The 19,854-nt window shown below is 39.5% G+C and overlaps 2 protein-coding genes across 4 annotated transcripts in view; one reads left to right on the top strand and one right to left on the bottom strand.

Moving 5' to 3' along the window:
* Positions 1 to 4,599, bottom strand: part of EIF5B (eukaryotic translation initiation factor 5B) — a 91,786-nt gene extending 87,187 nt beyond the window's left edge. For both annotated transcript variants that reach the window (XM_027620780.1, XM_027620781.1), the window contains exon 1: positions 4,291 to 4,599. In XM_027620780.1, the coding sequence (XP_027476581.1) occupies positions 4,291 to 4,325 (35 nt within the window). In that variant the 5' untranslated portion in view covers positions 4,326 to 4,599. The remainder of the gene's footprint in view (positions 1 to 4,290) is intronic.
* An 826-nt stretch (positions 4,600 to 5,425) lies between these two features.
* TXNDC9 (thioredoxin domain containing 9) lies at positions 5,426 to 18,484 on the top strand. Of its 2 annotated transcripts, none has more exons than XM_027623731.1 (5): positions 5,426 to 5,621; positions 8,144 to 8,362; positions 11,705 to 11,823; positions 14,985 to 15,239; positions 17,737 to 18,484. In XM_027623731.1, the coding sequence occupies exons 2-5, from the start codon at positions 8,174 to 8,176 to the stop codon at positions 17,852 to 17,854; spliced, it is 681 nt and encodes a 226-aa protein (XP_027479532.1). In that variant the 5' UTR covers positions 5,426 to 5,621; positions 8,144 to 8,173; the 3' UTR covers positions 17,855 to 18,484. The 2 variants fall into 2 exon arrangements, with proteins under 2 accessions (XP_027479532.1, XP_027479533.1); XM_027623732.1 differs by lacking the exon at positions 5,426 to 5,621 and adding an exon at positions 5,784 to 6,168.
* Positions 18,485 to 19,854: the final 1,370 nt, after the last annotated feature.

Below are 19,854 nucleotides of genomic sequence, written 5' to 3'. Positions count from 1 at the left end.
CAAATGAGAAATAAATTCCTTTGTTGAACTAGACTATTTGCCACTTGGCCAATTCCCTCTCTGGAAAGCTCTTGACTACCTGCTATACTCAGAGCTCCTTCCGGGCAGGCTCCTAACCATCTAAAGGTTAGGCAACTGTCTGAGAAATAGCTAGAACTCTCAAGAAACCAGGGAATTTGCCAGTAATGATAGGAACAATATCTGAGTTAAAAAAAGAATAGTGGAGTCACTATACTGGTTCACTGCTAGTATAGAGAACCACAGCAAAAAATAACCTGATGCTGAACATACCCTAGAACTCTACGGAATCCTGAAAGAACTTCTAGGTCCTGAATGACAACCCCACCTCGATGCTAGTTGATTGTGAGATAGATGAAATAATTATCTTCCTTCCCTCTGTATCATGTTGGGTTTTTTTTTGGGGGGGGGGGTAACTACCACACTTAAGGAATCAAACAAAAAAGGGACCAGAATAAAGAACTGGAGGCTGTGAAAAACGAAATAACCTAGATCCTTTTCTTCTCTACACTCATCAGTAAGAGAACATCAATCGTACAATGGAATATTATTCAGCCATCAAAAGGAATGAAATCTTGCCATTTGCAACGACATGGATGGAACTGGAGGGCGTTATGCTGAGCAAAATAAGTCAATCAGAGAAAGACATGTATCATATGACCTCACTGATAGGAGGAATTCTTTATCTCAGGAAACAAACTGAGGGTTGCTGGAGTGGTGGGGGAGTGGGATGGATGGGGTGGCTGGGTGACAGACATTGGGAAGGGTATGTGCTATGGTGAGCGCTGTGAATTGTGTAAGACTGTTGAATCATAGATCTGTACCTCTGATACAAATAATACATTATATGTTAAAAAAAAAAAGAAGACGATAGCAGGAGGGAAAGAATGAAGGGGGGCAAATTGGGGGGGACACAAACCACAAGAGACGATGGACTCTGAAAAACAAACTGGGGGTTCTAGAGGGGAGGGGGGGTGGGAGGATGGGTTAGCCTGGTGATGGGTATTAAAGAGGGCACATTCTGCATGGAACACTGGGTGTTCTACACAAACAATGAATCATGGAACACTACATCAAAAACTAATCATGTAATGTATGGTGATTAACATAACATAATAATAATAAAAAAGAGAGAGAACATCAATCGTATTGTGTAAACGGAAACAGCAGGACATCACTAGAACACACAAGATCCCATAAGGTCCCATTATGTAAACTGATGACTCTGAGAATTGACTGTGACCTTATATTTTGTATGATCTACAGATATTGAATCCTAGCCCTTATCTCATCAAGAGTTTCTCCAGCCAACTGAAAAAAGACAGGAAAACTTGCTGAATGTCTTATCAAAATCTCTTTCTCAGAATGAGAACAAAATTTGAGAACTCAGTTTTTAAACAAAAGTCACTGATACAACAAAGCTTTGTTGTATAAAATCAGATACTCAGATGAAATAAAACCTAATTTTAAATGAACACTGAGTGGCTGAGAAGTTAAAATAAGGATTAATTATAAGGATTAAAACAATCAAGTATTTTTTGTTCTTTCCAACCAGAAAAGTGACTCAATTCTCTGTTATCTTTATAACTAATAAGCAGCTGCTCATTTCTCACCCAGTTCTACGCGGCCAGAGACATGTTCAGCTTAGCATAGCTTGAAAGGGAAGGGGTGGTGGGATGAATGTACAATCTTTACAAGTGGGGATCTTTATACAAGAGAATAAAACCAGATAAATACCTCATTTTACACAAACAAGAATATTAATCCTAAAATAGGGCTCTTTCTAGACTTTCTTCCCAGTGTATGTTTTTGTTTCTTTTACAAATATGTAAAATATCCTTGAAGAAATTGTATTTAAATATACAGAAGGTCAAAGCAAACTAATTCACAAGTAGTGGAACTTCCCTGCTACCCTTCTCGCTCCCCACCCCCAAATATCTTCCCTGTCCTCCTACCCTCCAAAACATCTTACAAAGAATGCCAAAGTAAAAAGGCCAAGTAGTTCCAGTCAAAGGCAGACCTGTGCAAAACCCTGAGATTTCTTAGACATTATTTGAAAGGCATTCAAGCAAAGGAGTCCATGAAGCATTTGGGGAAAAAAAAAACTTGACAATGGCATATGAGAAAATAAGTTTTCAATTACATTGCTACCACTTTCCCTTCAAAATGAGCCAAAATATGGGGCCCCTGGGTGGCTCAGTCGTTAAGCGTCTGCCTTCACCTCAGGTCATGATCCCAGGGTCCTGGGATCAAGCCCTGAATCAGGCACCTTGCTCGGCGGGAAGCCTCCTTCTCCCTCTCCCACTCCCCCCGCTTGTGTTCCCTCTCCCGCTGCGTCTCGTCAAATAAATAAATAAATAAAATCTTAAAAAAAAAAAAAAAGCCAAAATATAAGACCACAGATTAGCCTGCGGGGTTAAAAAACCAGTAGTAGCATTCTTTCTTTGCTACTAAACCAATCATTTCACAACAGGCTCCAGTGTTTGCACTTTACATCACTCACCAAAATCTTTATGAATCAGTAAGAAACACTCACTTTTTTCTAAAAATAAACAAGAATAAGTATCTCCCCTCTGAATAGCTTTATTCCATTATGAAAGAGCTTAGAAAGTAAAAGATGTAAGTATAACCTATACATGTATTTTTTTAATCTAAAGAACGGTACTTCCGTAATCCTGAACCAAACAAACCAAGTGCAAAAAAAACAAACTTTTTTTAAATAAAATAAAACAATGAAATTTGAAAACTGAGTGGATATTCAATAATATTTAAGAAATCCTTCTTACTATTCCTTAAGCTTGATGTATCTGCAGTTGCTTTTTCCCTCAAGTATTTATCTTTCAGATACACCTGAAGGATTAACACATGAAGATTGAGATGGCCTTAAAATATCTTAGCAGGTGGATAGAACACGAATGGTCATGTGATAACCACGGTTGAAACCGGCTAATTAGTATAAAAGCTTTATTATACTCATCTACTTTTTGTAGACGGTTGGAATAAAAATGTATCCTATGTGTCAAAACACCTTGCCAAAAGCAGAGAAATTTTTGTCGCACTAAATCACCCAGAAGTCTGCTTATTTTCTCTCATTTACCTGGTCTGATTAACAAGTTCTAGTCTGCAAGCCAATTAACTTCTTCCAACAGATTTGTAGCTGAAATACAAAACTCACCTTGGTGTCTTTTAATTCCACTCATTAGTGGTGTCAGGTGAGCAAACAATCCAGGAATTATAATTAGTAATCTTATTTTAACTTCAAGACCTGATGCCCATTTTGAGTCAAAATGAACTATCAGAGGTTGTTGTTTTTGGTTTTTTTGTTTTGTTTTGTTTTTTTAATTTACCTTACTCTCCCCTAGTATTTGAACGAAGTTTGTAAGTGGTTTACAAAGGTGAAATATAACAGATGTTCACTCCCAGGGAGTAAACTTTGAGAAGAGTAAAAGGATTCAATAGAATGTGACACACGGAAATGTTGCAAAAATCTCGGGGTACGTAACTCCCGTACACCCCCTCCCCCCAAAAGCCTTTTAAGTGGTTAGAAAGGAGAGACCCTGGTTGGTTGGTTTCGTCTCCTCCTCCTCCTTTCTTAGGGGGAGGTGCTAAAGAGCAAAGAAATCACCAAAAGACGGGCCGGAAGAAGGAAAGCGAAAAGCACGGAGTCTGGACAACCAGACCTTAAATAATTGGGAACAGTTAACAAATTAAATGAAGTTAAGAGGGAGTTACCTATTAAACACCTCCCTGTAACTCCAACTCACCTGAGCGGCTCAAAGTTTTAAAAACCTAGCTGTAGGTACTCACTCATTCGAACTACCCTCTCTCTTCAAGTATTCACAGGTACAAAGGCACAGAAAGAACTCTTCCTGACCCTCGCCAATAATAGCGCCGCAAAAACAACTCTCACGCTGGCCGGGGCCACGCTGGCCAGGCCGTCCCCGGCCCAGCGAAGCCACGGGAGTCCCTCCCCGTAGGGCAGGGAACCCCAAAACCACTGCCCAGCTCCTCAGGCAGGAGACCCCTCTTCCCAGGCCGGGCGAGGGGTAGCTGCGGGACCAAGCCTCAACTGTAAGAACCCGCCCGCCGCCGAGGCCCTCCGCGCCCTCCCGGAACTGGGGTCTTGGCCCCGGGCCGCCCATTCTGGACCCAGGCCCGGTGCCCCGTGGTGCCGGGCACGAGCCTCGTCCCCGGTCCACCTCGCGCCGGCGAAACCCGCGCGAACCACTGAGCTGCGCCCGACGCCACCGTGCGGACCCAGTCACTGGGTACCTGTCTTCGCTCTTGTTTTTCTGCTTCTTCCCCATCGTGTGTCAGCGGCGCTCGTAGCCCCAGCCCCTCTATTCGGTCTCTCACAGACCCACTGTCCCCCAGCCGACTTTGGTCTCTTTTCGTCTCGGCTCCCCTCGCACTGCCACCTCTCGCACCCGGCTCTCCACAGACCCGCGCACTGGGACAGGGCACATATGGTGTGAGCTCTCAGTGCGCAAGCGCATCGCCCCGCCGCCTCGGCGTGGGGACGCAGGGCGCGGCTCATCGAGAGCTGCGCTTCGGGTAGAGCGTCTCCAGTTGACCAGCCGGCCAGGCGGGAGCCCGAGCGCCCCCTTTCCGCAAGCGTCTGCCGCTCACGGATAACTGTGGGGTTTCCTGGTTCTAGAACCCTGAGACAGACAATGAGCCTGAAAATTACCCTTGTCAGCTCCATCTCTGGGGAGAACGCAGACTTGGGAGTTTTGGAGCTCGGCTCAGAAGTAAGCCTTGGGCTTTCCTTACACCTCTGTGTCTTTGTATTCGCAGCCGCACGCAGTTCAGTAAAGAAACACAATGAACCAGTGATAGGCACTCTAGGTAATCCAGGACAAATTGGGACTCTCAGTAACGTCCATGAATTATGAAGTCTGTTCAGTCTCCAAAAAATAATTACTATGAACAAAACAAGGATACACCCCTTAGTTCCCCGAAATAGAAATTAATCTTTACATTCAAAGTGAGAACAAGATCTAAGAATTTGTGTTAGGGAAGTCCAAAGGGAACCAACCTACTAGGGTGGTAAACATATTTAATATCTGGATCTGGGCAGTGATACTACGGGTGTTAAGTATGTAAAAATTAATCATGCTGTGTAAGTTATACCTCAACTTAAAAAAAAAAAAGTGTTCATTAAACACGATGGAAGCGAAGTTGAAGTGTCACTCCTGAGCAAGATCGTAGCTATCTCTCATTTCTGATGTAACATTACGCGTCCTGAGGCTCGGAGCCTAAGGAAGTCCGACTCGGCCAGGCTGAGCACTGATAAACTACAACCTCCAGCATACTTTGCTCCCTCCCCCGTTGGCCGTTTATCCAGAACGAGGCTGAGAATCGGAAATCTCGGGTGGAGGATGGGAGCTGCGCACGCGCAGAAGCGCTCACCGTACGCACGCCCTCCTCCCCCGCCCCACTTCCTCGGGCGTCTCAGGTTGTATCGCGTGAGGGCCGCAGCCAAAGAGGAGACGGAAGTGACGGCGGGTTTGCAGCCACCGGCAGCTGCTGCGAGGGTGAAGCCGGAGTGGACTTTCTGGAGTACTTAGTTCCTCACTTCTCAGGTGTCACCGAGAGCTCAGGTGAGGCAGAGGATGGTGTGAAAAAACTGGCCACCGCCCCCAATGCTGATGAACACTTCACCACTCAACATCCGGCCAGGGCGGGGGAGGGGCGCGGCCCAGACGTCCGTGTCAGTGAGGCGGAGGCGGCTTCGGCGCATGCGCCCCGGGAGGTGTTGGCCGACGGGGCCACCTGAACTCGCCTTGGTCGGTCCCTCTGGGCTCAGGGAGTGGCGAGGATGCTTTTCGGAAGGTGCCTCGGGTGCAGTTCAGGTTGTTTTGGCGGGTGCATGTAAGGGAATCAAGGAAACGGTTAGGTAATTTGAGGACAAGCCCCTTCCCACTGTTGCCGATGAACTGTAAAAAAGGAAGAATCAGGTTTGTGGTTTGAAGAATGAAAAGTTATCGGGATCGCTACACCATCTCCTCTTCCCTTTGTGAATGCGGTGACCACCACTACCTGTCCCTAGAACAGCTCTTGTTATTCGCTTCTGTTCCCAGTTATCCCAGAATTCAATTCTGAGTTCATCTCATAAAACTCCAGGGACCAGCATCCACTATACCTCTGGTAAGAACAGGTTCTGATATGTAAGTCAGTGTCTAAATAACCAATTTTCTGCCTCATCTGGCTCCAACCCTAAGGGATACAGTCTCACTGATATTTTTCTTTGGAGGTAGGAAGTGTGAAATTATTTTACCATATTTGAAATACAATTACTTGAAAATGTATAGCATTTATGAGGAGCTTACAGTTTGGTTTTTTAAACTCGTAGTTTTGAAACAAGATAATTTGAACAGAAAGTAGGCACATGTTCGTTCAAAATTACAAATTTTTTTTTTTTTTTTTTTTTTTTTTTTTTTTTTTTTTTGTCGGAGAGAGTGCTGGGGCACAGGGAGAAGCAGGCTCCCCGCTGAGCAGTGAGTCAGATGTGGGACTGGATCCCAGGACCCTGGGATCATGACCTGAGCCGAAGGCAGACACTTAACCTACTCAGCTACCCAGGCATCCCAAAATTAACAAATATATTTTGAGCACTTGCTGTGTTCCAAGCACTGCTAGCTCTGGGGGTACAAAGATGAAATCAGTGCATTTCAACTGTTTTTCCTGTGAAGAAAAAAGAATCAAAAGTGAAGTTTGCAAGAAGACTACTTCTTTTCAGTTCAACAGTTGTAGAGGGTTGTGTGGGCCAGGCTATATGTCAGTAACTGAGTCAGTGAGTTCACAGTTTATTAAGATTTTTTTTTTAAGGTTCTCCAGTAGTAGTTGCAACTGTGTATTAGTTAATTGAAATGCAACAGCTTCCTGCTTTCGTAAGCAAATTATAAATTATATTTCTTTAGTAATATATAAAATTTCCATCTGATTGTTCCTGACATAAAATACTACATTTTATAAAATGTGTAATTGAAATAGAACTTCCTCTTATCTGAATTAGATTCCGTTTTTAAACTCATGTGTTACATAAAGGATCAGTATTTTTAACATTTGGAGTGGTATTGTTTTACATCAAAGTTAAGAACGGTGTCAGTAGATCCATGCCAGTATCAGTCTTTGTAGCATTATAGATTTTGTTAGGTCATAAAGAACAGCAGTGAAAACTAAAGTTTAGGGAGCACCAGGCACTGTTCTTCACATAAATTGTAAAGCACTTTCTCAGGAGTTAAATGAAAATCATTTAGGTAGAAACCTTGAAAAATACATTTTTGGCTCAACTCTGTTCTGTATTGAAGCAAAATTTGTTTTGTAGATGTATGTGTAAAACCTCACTACAGTTAAACTTTACTATTATTCAGTCATTTCTGCTTTATTTCTCTTCTGGTTTAAAAAAAGAAACACTTAATATATGTCATTAGGTAGAACTCCAACTACCCATTTCTCTGTGGTCTTAAAGACTTGTCTTTGCTTTCTTGTAATGAAACACAAACTAAATCAGAAGCACCTAAACCTTGCTCTAAGTAATCTTTGAGTGGTGTGACTATAACGTGGAAAATTCAGTTTTAAAACATTTTAGTGGGCGCCTGGGTGGCTCAGTTGGTTAAGTGACTGCCTTCAGCTCAGGTCATGATCCTGGAGTCCCAGGATCGAATCCCACATCGGGCTCCCTGCTCAGCGGGGAGTTTGCTTCTCCCTCTGACCCTCCCCCCATCTCATGTGCTCTCTCTCTCTCTCAAATAAATAAATAAAAATATTAAAAAAAAAAAAACATTTTAGTAAGGGGCGTTTGGGTGGCTCAGTCAGTTTCTTGATTTCAGCTCAGGTCATGATCTCATAGTTGTGAGATCTAGCCCCAAGTTGGGCTCCTTACTGAGTGTGGAGCCTGCTTAAAATTCTCCCTCTCACCCTCCTCCCCTTCCCTCTCTCTCCCTTTGTAAAATAATAAAACATTTAAGTAAAAATTCTTAAAGATAACATGAAATGCTTGGTTGTCAGCAGAACGCTTTGTGGAGGCAAATTACACACTTGCTAGAATTTTTGTAAATGAGAGAGGAAACTTTACTTGCCTTTTTTTTTTTTTTCCCAACTTTGCAAACTTTCTCCCTAGCACCAAGGCTGAACTACACCATTTAGAAGAATGGAAGCTAATGCATCTGTTGACATGTTTTCAAAAGTTCTGGAAAATCAGTTGCTTCAGACTACCAAACTAGTAGAAGAACATTTGGATTCTGAAATTCAGAAACTGGACCAGATGGATGAGGACGAATTGGAACGCCTCAAAGAAAAGAGACTTGAGGCACTAAGGAGAGCGCAACAGCAGAAACAAGTAACCTCTCTGCCCTGCTTTCTGAAATTACTTTAACAGTATGCTCCTAACAACTTGTATATACACATGCTGAAGTCGTTTTATTTCAGTACTTATTTTTCGGGTTTTTGTGTTTTTAATGCAGAGTACTATCACTGTTAAAAATTTGCTGGGGAAAAATATTAGTTATTAAAGACACATTAAAAATTAGCCTGCTCAGTATGTTAATCCACAGTCAAGTAAAAGAAACATGTGCCCAAGATCATTTTTTGAGCTCAAATTTGTTGGTTGTGGAGGGAGGGGACTAGGAAGAGCACTGGGAGTCAGTGGTTTCCCTTTTAGGTAATTGTCAAGCCGATTATACTTTAGCTGTGATCAGTGTAAGTTAGGTGAGAGCTGTAAGGCAGTTTACATTGAAGAAATTATTTCAGGCATTTCCAACGTAACAATTACATGGCTTATTTATTCAAAGGAATGCATGCTGGGTCACAAAGAAGGGTGGCCACAGCTCTCTCCTTGTTGGTCTCTTAGAGTGTGAAGTGTGGAACAGACTCATAGACTCTGATCAAAACCAATTGGGATAAATCCTGCAAATTTAAATTTGATTAAAAATTTTTCCATTGCTTTTTGTCAAATTGAAATAGATTATTATCAATTCTGGTTCCACTTCAGTTGGCTGTGAGTAAAACATGCGCTTTAACTTTTCTAAAGAAATGGAGTTTTGTTTGTGCTACTGTAGCATCTCTTTCATAATGTTTATACTCTTCAGTGTTTATGAGAATTGCTACAAAAAGGAAAGAATCTTTTGTAATGTGACTGAGTTTCTATTTTTATAGCTTGAGTTTTCTAAAATACAATGTGTGTGTATGTGTGTGTGTGTATGGTTTTGAAGCCAGGAGACTTTTTTTAATTATAACGCTAATAATTATCTAAGGTAACATATGATGAGATTCTGCTACAAACTCCTATTTCACAATCACAGTGAAGTAACACTACTAATTGCTAATAGTTCAACTAAAAAAGGTTGTCATAACTGGGATGTTTTTGTAGAAAGACTGAATCTACCTGATTTGCAGTAAGGAACATACATAATGGCTTAAATGAAACTGTCAGCAGTTAAAACAATAATCCGAATACTTAGCATTAAAAACCTGAGTCCTGCAGCCTTTCGGGATTTTTTTTAATTAATGTGCAAAACAATTTAAAATGAATTTGTCATAGAATAACTGAGAGAGTCTTATTTTAGAGTTTTCACTGCATTGTAATAGATCTTCTTTATTAAAATGTTTTTTAAGGAAGTAGAAAAGAAGCTTTAATGGTTTTTGTATATACTCTTTTTGAAAGAGTAGTATAGATCGCATAGTAATTTTGATTTACTGATCTATCTAGGTATCAGGAAATCAGTATATGCGTGACATAAGCACTTAATAGGCTGATGCGACTCAGTATTCCTCAGTCAACCGAGTACCCTCTTCCTGTTAACGACAGCTAGTGACATAGGACTTAGGTAATAAGCAGAAGGACAGGTGAGAAATAGGAAGAGCCCATCCAAAGGCTTGGGTGATAACCACTAAGTGAGAGCTAGATGTTGCCCCACTGCCAGGCCTTGGGTAGGTTCAGCCTGCACTGTGATCTCTGCCCATCCTGCCTGAGTCCATTCAGCAGATGCCCTGTGGAGCGTGAACTCTGAAAGAAACTGAACTAAGAGCACAGGGGTGTGCTGAGTGTCAGGAGAGATGCCATGTGTTGGTGGAAGTTCAGAGTAGGCTTGCCTCACTCTTGGGAGCTTGGAAAGGTTCAGGTCTTCCACCTGTTGGTTAAACATATGAGAATTAATAACAAAAAGAGCTTTTTAGGAAACAAATATTCTTTTTTAATGGCGATGTTATTGGTGAGTCAAGAAAAGCCATGAAATGTTACATGCCATTAAGGAACTGTATTTGAGAGTTGAAATTGTTTGTAGAAGTTTGACCAAAGAAATGTCACATAAGGAGAAAATACCAGGGCCTCCTGTGAGCATCAGCTCAGCAGAAGCCAATGTGAAATGGATACCAAAACTATTAATACAGTCTGTGTTAGCTTAAGTCCAGAGGAAGAAAGGAGATGGCACTCCTGCCCCTTTCTCAGTGGACCACTTCTGGAGGGCAGCATTCAGACTTCTGCCGCTCTTTAAAAGGATGAGGAAGAATTAGTCTCTGTTGAGAGGAGGATAATCAGTAAGAAATGTAGAGATCATTTCATGTGAGAAACAGCCAAAAGAAAATGAAGGGAGTGGTAGAGAAGAAAGGACACAGGTGAGATAGGGTATCTGAAGGGCTGACCTGTGAAAGACATTAGAACTTTTCTCTCTAATCTTAGGTCCAAGCTGAGATCCACAGACCAAAGTTATGGATATATTGCAGTTCAGTGTGAGAAGACCTTTCAAAAAATTAGAGAGTATACATACACCTTCTTTTTAAGCCCCTGTGCCAGACACTATTGTAGATATTTACATGTTGATAGTCTTACTTTCACAACTCAGTGATCTCCACTTTACAAATGAGGAAATGGAGATTCAGAAAGGTTATTAGAATTCTTAGCCTAATAAGTGGTAGAACAGTTATTCAAGCCCATGCCTTCTGCCTGTAAGCCCAATGTTCTTTTTTATTAAAACCAGCTGCCTGAAAAAGGAAGCAAGCTTCCAGTTGAGACGATGAACCTGTCCTGTAGCAGGAAGCTTGAGAAACTGAAAGGTCTGTCAGGCACAGTTGATAAGGGTTGATATATTGGGTTGAGAAGTCGGATTAGATGACTGGTGGTATCTGTATTATTTCTGGACATCATGTGATTTTTTTTTTTTCCTAGGATACTACCCATTGGTGGCCAGGATAGAAGCAGTTCCTGCCTCTCTGAGCAAACAGGGCTCTTGAGCTGCAGAGCTGCAGTAACCACCCCTCCCTTTCCCCTCCCTACAAAGACCAAGTAGCTTTATCTCATGAGCATTATTCTTCAAAGCTTTGCATTAACTTGGACCTAATGCTTCTGATTTTAGTAGTTTGAGTGCAGAGAAATTAAATGGATATTTACATTTTAAGTTTCTGGAGTCTAAATTTTTATTTTTGAAGTTGTGAGAAAACGTATGTGTGAAGTTAACAAGACAGATGATTGTCTTAAACACAAATTGTGCTGAAAGATAGTCCCTGCCTACAAACTGTGTTTGCACTGACACTAGAGATCTAGGAAAGTAAATCACTAAGAGGAATTGATTTCTCTACAAGATAAAATCAACTTCATTACAGAATATTACAGCAATTTAGACACAAAATGTAAAGTGATACTGAAAGATATTTCAAGTGTGTAATATTTCCCTTTTCTCCAAATTAGGAATGGCTTTCAAAAGGACATGGGGAATACAGAGAAATCCCTAGTGAGAGAGACTTTTTTCAAGAAGTCAAGGAGAGTAAAAAAGTGGTTTGCCATTTCTACAGAGACTCCACATTCAGGTAACTTTGTTTCCATCAGTGACTTGTTTAAAATGATGAGATCTTTGAGTAGAGATACGCTAACGTAATAGGAAAATTAAAAAATTAGAGGAACTACTTCTAAGTTGTATCTTTGTACTTCTATAGACGTCTCTGTTAAACAATTGTTATTTTGAAGATTAACTTAAAAACCTGTTACATAAAAAAGTATAAATTAACATTATTAAGAATCAAGATTATTTCCTAGAACTGGCTATTTTCTGAATTAATGTTTTCATTGGATAACTTTAAAAACATCTAAGAGATATACACGTAAATTTTTTTTTTCAACACAACAAGAATTATTTCTCCTTTTTTTTGGTACTGTTATGATATAGACACAATGTTGGGAGTGGGGGCCAACACCTTGAACACCAGCTTTGAATTCACTCACTCCTTCTCAGCCAGCAACTCATAGGGAGACAATGGTTTGACCAAGCCTTTGACTAGAAGCATCACTGGGAGTGCCAGGCTTGGCTGGAAGTAGAGGAAAGTGATTTCTTTTGGAAAGCCCAGATCTGCAAACCTCTCTACAGAGGCAGAGTCCTTGTAAAATGAAAATACCCCTAGAAAAGGTTATATCTTGGGGCACCTGGGTGGCTCAGTTGGTTAAGCGGCTACCTTTAGCTCAGGTCATGATCCCAGGGTTCTGGGATTGAGCCCCCCCATCAGGCTCCCTGCTCAGCGGGAAGCCTGCTTCTCCCTCTCCCTCTGCTTGCTGCTTCCCCTGCTTGTGCTCTCTCACTGCCTGTCAAATATATAAATAAAATCTTTAAAAGAAAAGGTTATATCTTAACTTAAGCCTTTCTTTTAACCCCCAAATTTGATTAGTTGCCAACTTGTAAAAATTGAGAGATACAATTTTTTTAAAAATCCAGATTTCAGATGTTTAAAAAAATCAACCTAATAGCAGACCTAGAATTCAGTAGGAAGACAGTTTGCTAATACTGAATAGCAGCCGCCTCCCTCAGACAGACACACACTCCAGTGTAGAGTCTCCATCATTCGCTGCTGTCTCAGCCCTGCCCTCTTCTGCCATTTGCAAAGCCTGCTCGGCCTTTGTCTTAAACTTACCACCCAGTAACTTAGTTGTTAATTCCGATCTTACAGGGATTAATTGCCTGGGACTTACTGGTTATGGTAATAAAAATGAAAATGTTGAGATGGTGAAATCCCCTGTAAGGGAAATTGTGGGAAGGGTTTAGGAAAGAAAGGGTATCAGAGAAACCCTCTGTCACCGTAGTACTCTGTCCTCTCCCGTTGGCACATATTTCTCCAGTTGCCAACCTCTGACATACGTGATGAGGTGATATATTAATATCATATTAGTCTCTAAGGTTGATATCATTTGATGTTTATTAGATGTTTTTGCCCACTAGATTGTTTTGTGAAAGCAGAGAGTTCGCCTGTATCGTGGTTCACCATGCTCCCAAGTTCCTACCCCTAGATCAGCAATGAATGACACATAATAGGTGCTGAGTAAATATATTTGATGGTTGTATAAATAGTGCAACACCAGGAGTACTTATCTTCAAGCAAAAATGAAAAATCAAGAGGTGCCTGGTTGGCTTAGCTGGTAAAACATCTGACTTCTAATCTCAGGGTCTTGAGTTTAGCCCCATGTTGGGTATAGAGATTGCTTAAAAAATAGAAAAAAAGAAATCATTAGAAAATTTTATTGGTAGATCCAATAGATATCAGAGTTCCTGGTGCATAGTAGACTGGATACTTCATGTATAAAATCCTGGAACATTCACAGTGACCCTTTGAGGTAGGTAGGTAGGTAGAATCCCAATGCTTCATGCATGGAGACCAAGACTTGGAGAGATTAAGTGACTCACTTAATGTCACTGATCTACTAAATGACAGAAGAGTATTTGAACCCAGGATTTAAGCCTAAGCTGTTTTAACGACAGTGTGACTGCCACTTCTGTGTTTTTAAAAAAAAATGAATTAACAAATGGTACAATTATAGATTTACTTAAAATAGGTTTCATATAACTCCAATAAAACCATAGAGTTGACTTACCTACAAGTTTTCAAGAACATATTTCTCATATAATGGTTCATTTATCATTTGTTTTGAGTTTCATTCAGGAACCATTTATTAACATGTTCTCTCCTACCATTTTTCACTGCAATCTCATCACTGTACTACATGGGTGATAGATGAAAAGATGCATTCAGAGGTAGAATGATGGGGCATCAGGGTTACCAGGAACTTGCTGGACCCAGTCCTGATTCAGGAATAACTACACCAAGAAGTATGCAGAAAGCCTACTAGTAACAACTATGAAACATTTCGTGTCTTCATCATCTAAAGCAGTAGTTATCAAACTTTATGGAGCATGAGAATCACCTGCATGTTTCCCAGCTCCACTCCCAGAAAATTTTGGTTCATCCATACATTTTAAAAGCTGACTTTAATGAACACCTGTGATTAAGAACCACTGAAAAAGATTATTACAGTAGTCTGTTTCAGGAACACTAAAGGATTGACCACTTTAAAATACATTTTAACTTTCAGAAAATGTCATTTCCATTTTTCTTTTCAATAGAAAGTGGCTTAATAAAAGTTACTACTGGTATTTTTCATTTCTTTAGAACCATATGACCATATTTATAGCTCTGACCCTATGCTTTTTAATGCTTAGTTGCAGTTAGAAGAGTTCCTTCTCAGGGACACTCTTCAGTCTTAATGACTCCTAAATATGGCACTGTGTGTACATTTCTAATTCTAAAAAGTATCTTCTGAGTTCTGTCAAGTCAAATTTATTACCCTTCAAGCTCTGTGTATGAGACACCAGGAAACATAAGAGAAATGACAGTTTTTTGTTCTTACCGTGAACATGACAACTTCGTGAACCACTTGTGACTGAAAGTGTATATTTAGTATCTTGTTTTTTATAAGTATCATTAGGGCACATCTGCCTTTCTAGAATACTGGATGATTTTTCTGCCTCTCATATCAGTTAACTAACCTATGAAATGAAATGAGGTCATCCGACACCAGCATAGGCCAGCTGCCAAATTATGAGACTCAAGCAGGAGAACTATAAAATTAAATGTACCTTTATGATAATTATTTTTAAAGTGAAAAACTTGTTTTAGCTTTTGGTTTTTCTATATGCTTTTATTTATAGGTGTAAAATATTAGACCGACATTTGGTGATATTGTCTAAGAAACATCTTGAGACCAAATTTCTGAAGCTGAATGTGGAAAAAGCACCTTTCCTTTGTGAGAGACTGCGTATCAAAGTCATTCCCACACTAGCACTGGTAAAAGATGGAAAAACACAAGATTATGTGGTTGGATTTACTGACCTAGGAAATACAGATGACTTCACCACAGAAACTTTAGAATGGAGGCTGGGTTGTTCCGATATTCTCAGTTACAGGTAATTTTTAGCAAAACAATTGATTTTAATTCCATATCCACTTGATATTTTTAGAGAATTTTTTTATGTTAACATTCATTTTATGCAGCTAAGTAAGATCTGGCTGAGATGTAGAAAATGTTTCACAAATGAAAAACATTTGTTAAAACGTACATTATTAGCATGATCTTACAACAAAATCAGAGTTACAGATAAAATTGAGTCCTGGAGTACACCTAACTAAAAATTTTCATCCTAACAAATCCTATTGAATCTAATTTTCTATTAGTCTGGAAACCCAAAATGACACTTCGGAATTGACTCTTCCCTGATTTAAACCAGATTATTCAAATTGATAATGACTTATTTTTGAACATCAGATTTTTTAACGTAGCTATTCCTGTCTTCTGGAATCTGATAAAATGTATAATTTCATTTCTGTGATCATCTTAAAATTGAGACAGTCTCAATTTGAAAACAATCTAAAATCCAACTTCCATTTTTCATTTATCTCCTTGTTCACTTTGCCAAATAGTTTATCTGATTCCACAAGTCAGAACCTATCATCTTGCCTTCTATGCCTGTTTCTGATTTGGAAAATTAACAGATAAAATTATACTATTATCATTCTATAGGCATAGTGCTGTTCAATAAGTAGAAAGTTCTCTTTTCCCTGTCCCTTTTTCTCTGAATCTCCCCTACACATGCCTAAATTATCTCTACATTGTAGAAATTGACTTTGGAGTTTTAGGTTTTACTTTCTTAATAAATAGGATATTAATATTTATTAAATGTATTTTGAAATTATTTCAAACTTTAAACAAGTTGGAAACTAGTACAAAGAATTCTCATTTATCTTTTGCCCATATCTCTCAATTTTAAATATTTTACATTTGCCTTGTCATTCTTTTTCTGAATACATACATTTTTTTTTTCCAAAACCACTTGAGTGGAAGTTGAAGATGTATTGTCCCTTTACTCCTAAATATTTCCTTGTGTATTTTCCAACAATGAAGGCTTTTTCTGTGTAACCATAGTACAATGATTAAGACAGGAAATGTTAAATAATTTACAGACCTTATTCAAATTCTACCACTGTCCCAATAATGTCCTGCATACTAAAATGTTTCATGTAGTTACTGTGTATTTTTAGTTTCCATTAATCTGTGACAACCTGTCTTATTTTTCAATACGTGGACATTTTTGAAGAGTACAAGCTAGTTATTTTGTAGAGCATGCCTCAGTTTGGGTTTGTCTAATGTTTCAAGATTAGGTTTGGATTATGCATTTTCTCACAGGTACATGATAGAAGTGATATTCTTACTTCTTCGTGTAGCACTGCAGGAGGTATAGGATGTTTTGTCTCATTTCTGGTGGTGATAACTGAGCACTGGTTAACAAGTTGCCTACCAAGCCAAATGGTGATTTAAGAAGAACTTTTCCATATCCCACACTAATTTACCTTTTCATTTATTTATATTAAAACGGGCAATGGCTTATCTTATCCAGTGGCTTATAGTTCGTTACTAATATTTATTTTGAAGCCCAAATTGCCCCAGATTTGACCAGTGAGAGCCCCTCTCATGCAGGCTTCTGTGTCCTTTTCACATGTCCCAGTAGTTCTTTAAGCACGTTCTTTCTGGTGCAAATAAGAGGTCTTAGAGGGACTCTCCCTAGAATTGACTATTTCTCCAAGACACTGTGGTTCCTTTCAGTGGCAAATGATATTTCTCTTTTTTTTATTATTATGTTATCTTAATCACCATACATTACATTATTAGTTTTTCAGGTAGTGTTTCATGATTCATTGTGTATAACACCCAGTGCTCCATGCAGTACGTGCCCTCTTTAATACCCATCACCAGGCTAACCCATCCCCCCAACCCCCTCCCCTCTAAAACCCTCAGTTTGTTTCTCAGAGTCCATAGTCTCTCATGGTTCATCTCCCCCTCCAAATGATATTTCAAAACCAGAATCTTCCTAGATATTTTTGAAAGAAGAAAATGTCTCAATTATTTTTCAAGCATCATTGAAAAATTTCGTACCAATTCCAGGTTAATGATAATGAATTCCATGAGTTTATTGATGTTTGTCTAAACATTTAAAGATGTGAAACAGGATCGTACCAGCCATAACAAGCTGTAAAAAATAGATCATTTTCCTGTGTCATTCTTATAGTGAAAAGGATCTAATCCCAAGTTCACCATATCCAAAACAGGTGGAAAAACTTTCATTTCTTTCTATGCTTTTCAGTCAGAAACTCTGTTGGTACGTTTTGTGAAATGTTAGTAATTAATGATAAGAAAATAAAACATGGATCAAAAACATTTAGTAATACAAAATAGGGTTTAAAACTCTTAACCATCAGTATGAATAATATAGGTCTTCCTTGACACCAGCATTTTAAAGAAAACTTTATTCCATAGGTTTGGAAGAAGAGAGATTTTTGTGCAGGTTAACATACCAACTGTACTAAATCATAAACAGTAAATGCTTTTCAAATTTGCTTTATTTTTAGTGGAAATTTAATGGAGCCACCATTTCAGAGCCAAAAGAAATTTGGAACAAACTTCACAAAGCTGGAAAAGAAAACTATCCGAGGGAAGAAATATGATTCAGACTCTGATGATGATTAGAAATTAGTTACAATTCTTTGTAAATTGTCTTTTTATTTCTGCTTACTTCAGAATTAGATGTGTTTTCTAAATCCTGTTGGTTTTTATACATTGGTCATCTAATGGTCATGTTCTAGAGTTTTGTACAGTTTCATCACATTGAAAGACATCTTCAATATTTTCTGTGTGGCACTCATGTTTAAGTTGAGGAAAACTTCTGAGTTCTTAAATTATCCAGCAAGGGTCTGGATTCTCTATTTTTGAGATTGATTTTATCACAGTATGATTCCTACGTCTTTATACCATTCACAGTTGTGTTTTTAATCTACTGGATTGAAAATAGGAATTCAGCAAACTATTCCAGGACTAATTCTTACACAGCATTATTTACTTTTTACAGCAGGTCAAACAACATTTACTGGTGTAACAGACTCACTTGTAAATGAATTATAAACAGTCTTTACTTCTGGAATATATTTAACTATTAAAGAACTGCCTATTCTGTAGGCTGTGTGTTGATGATGAATCAACTGATGGCAGCAGAAAGCTTTTTCAGGTTTTGAGCAACTGCCTTATTTAAAGGATTCTGATTGCTTGTATTTTAAGACATGCATTAAAAAATAATGACGGGGCACCTGGGTGGTTCCATCAGTTAAGTGTCTGACTCTTGATTTCGGCTCAGGTCGTGATCTCAGGGTCCTGGGATCGAGCCCTGCGTCAGTGGAGAGTCTGCTTAAGATCCTCTCCCTCTGCGCCCTCTCCCCTCCCTCATGCTCTCTCTCAAAAAAAAAAATGATCAGGAAGCACAACTGGAATGGCAACATGATCTGCAGACTCCTCGGTGAGAACAACCATAACTGGTAAATATATATGTATATTTTTTAAAGTCTTGGGAATTGTCATGAAACCATATAGCAAATAAAAACATTTATTACAGAAACATTTATTCAAGAAAATACTAAAGCTTGGTAAGAATAGCAAGTCTCTTTGGTATTTGAGCCATGACCCCACACCATTTCTCCCCCTAGCTCCCAATTTCACCCTACAATTTCTCCCTAGGATAAGCAGACTGCTAGCATTTCTCATTCTACCTGCCCCTATCCCCCAAGCTCTATGTCACAGAAGCTCTATTTCAGGTAACAGTAGCAAAGAGGTCTGGACCTTCCTTCCTCTACCCAATCCCCACTTAGAGCACTGAAGATCTGCCCCAGGAATGGCAGACCAAGAATACTGTTTTCTAATCGCTATTGCCCCAGCTTACGAGTGGAGGTTCCATGCAAGGAAAGGCAAACAAGACCAGGAGTTATCATCCACTGCTCTATTTATAGACCACAGGTATCACTCCTAGAAAAACAGGCTACTCTCACTATCCCCAACTCTGACGCAGTAGCAAGCTGTAAAAACAGCTTCTATTGCATCCTCTAAGTTCAAGCCTAAGGGTGCTGCCATAGACAAAGGAAACTTAGAGTGGGAGTAGACACAGACGAGACTGGTAACTCCATGATAGCAATAAACAAAAGAGAAAACCAGTGGTAAGTCTAACAGAACGAAAGGCAGCTTAGAGTAGTCCTAGGTCTAGAACAAGCCTAAAAGAGACTATGAGGGCCTGGATTTAATTGGATCAAACTGTGTAGCCATTTGTGCCCCACTGCATTGTCCAAAATAATAGGTCCACTAACAATTAGTGGATGTTAGTTACAGTGTGATAATGATGGAGGCAGACAAACTAGAACCCTTACAAGGAGATTGGGGAAAGAAACCATAAAACCCCTACTAAAACTGTCATTGGGGTTGGAAGGAGGAGTCAGAGTGTACATACTCAGGCTTTACCCTCTGCAGAGGAGCATCAGAAGCTGTACAGTGCAGGTTAAATGGACTTAAATAATCCAGCTGAGTCACTAAAAATCCCTGGGAAGAGGGGAGGAGGAATCTGCAGACCTGCTGTGTTCTCTAAACTGCTATATTATCTGAACCTACCCAGTTTTTTGGAGACATAAAGTGTGTCCCAAAAACGAGATTTC

This window comes from Zalophus californianus, chromosome 8 (assembly GCF_009762305.2).
Source record: "Zalophus californianus isolate mZalCal1 chromosome 8, mZalCal1.pri.v2, whole genome shotgun sequence".
Classification (NCBI taxonomy): domain Eukaryota; kingdom Metazoa; phylum Chordata; class Mammalia; order Carnivora; family Otariidae; genus Zalophus; species Zalophus californianus.
This window is presented reverse-complemented; position numbering and strand designations above follow the sequence as displayed.

Coding starts and splice junctions, on each gene's coding strand:
- TXNDC9 (XM_027623731.1), top strand. CDS start 8,174: ATGGAAGCTAATGCATCTGTTGACATGTTTTCAAAAGTTCTGGAAAAT. Junction 8,363..11,704: donor GAGCGCAACAGCAGAAACAA/GTAACCTCTCTG, acceptor TCTCCAAATTAG/GAATGGCTTTCAAAAGGACA. Junction 11,824..14,984: donor TACAGAGACTCCACATTCAG/GTAACTTTGTTT, acceptor TTTTATTTATAG/GTGTAAAATATTAGACCGAC.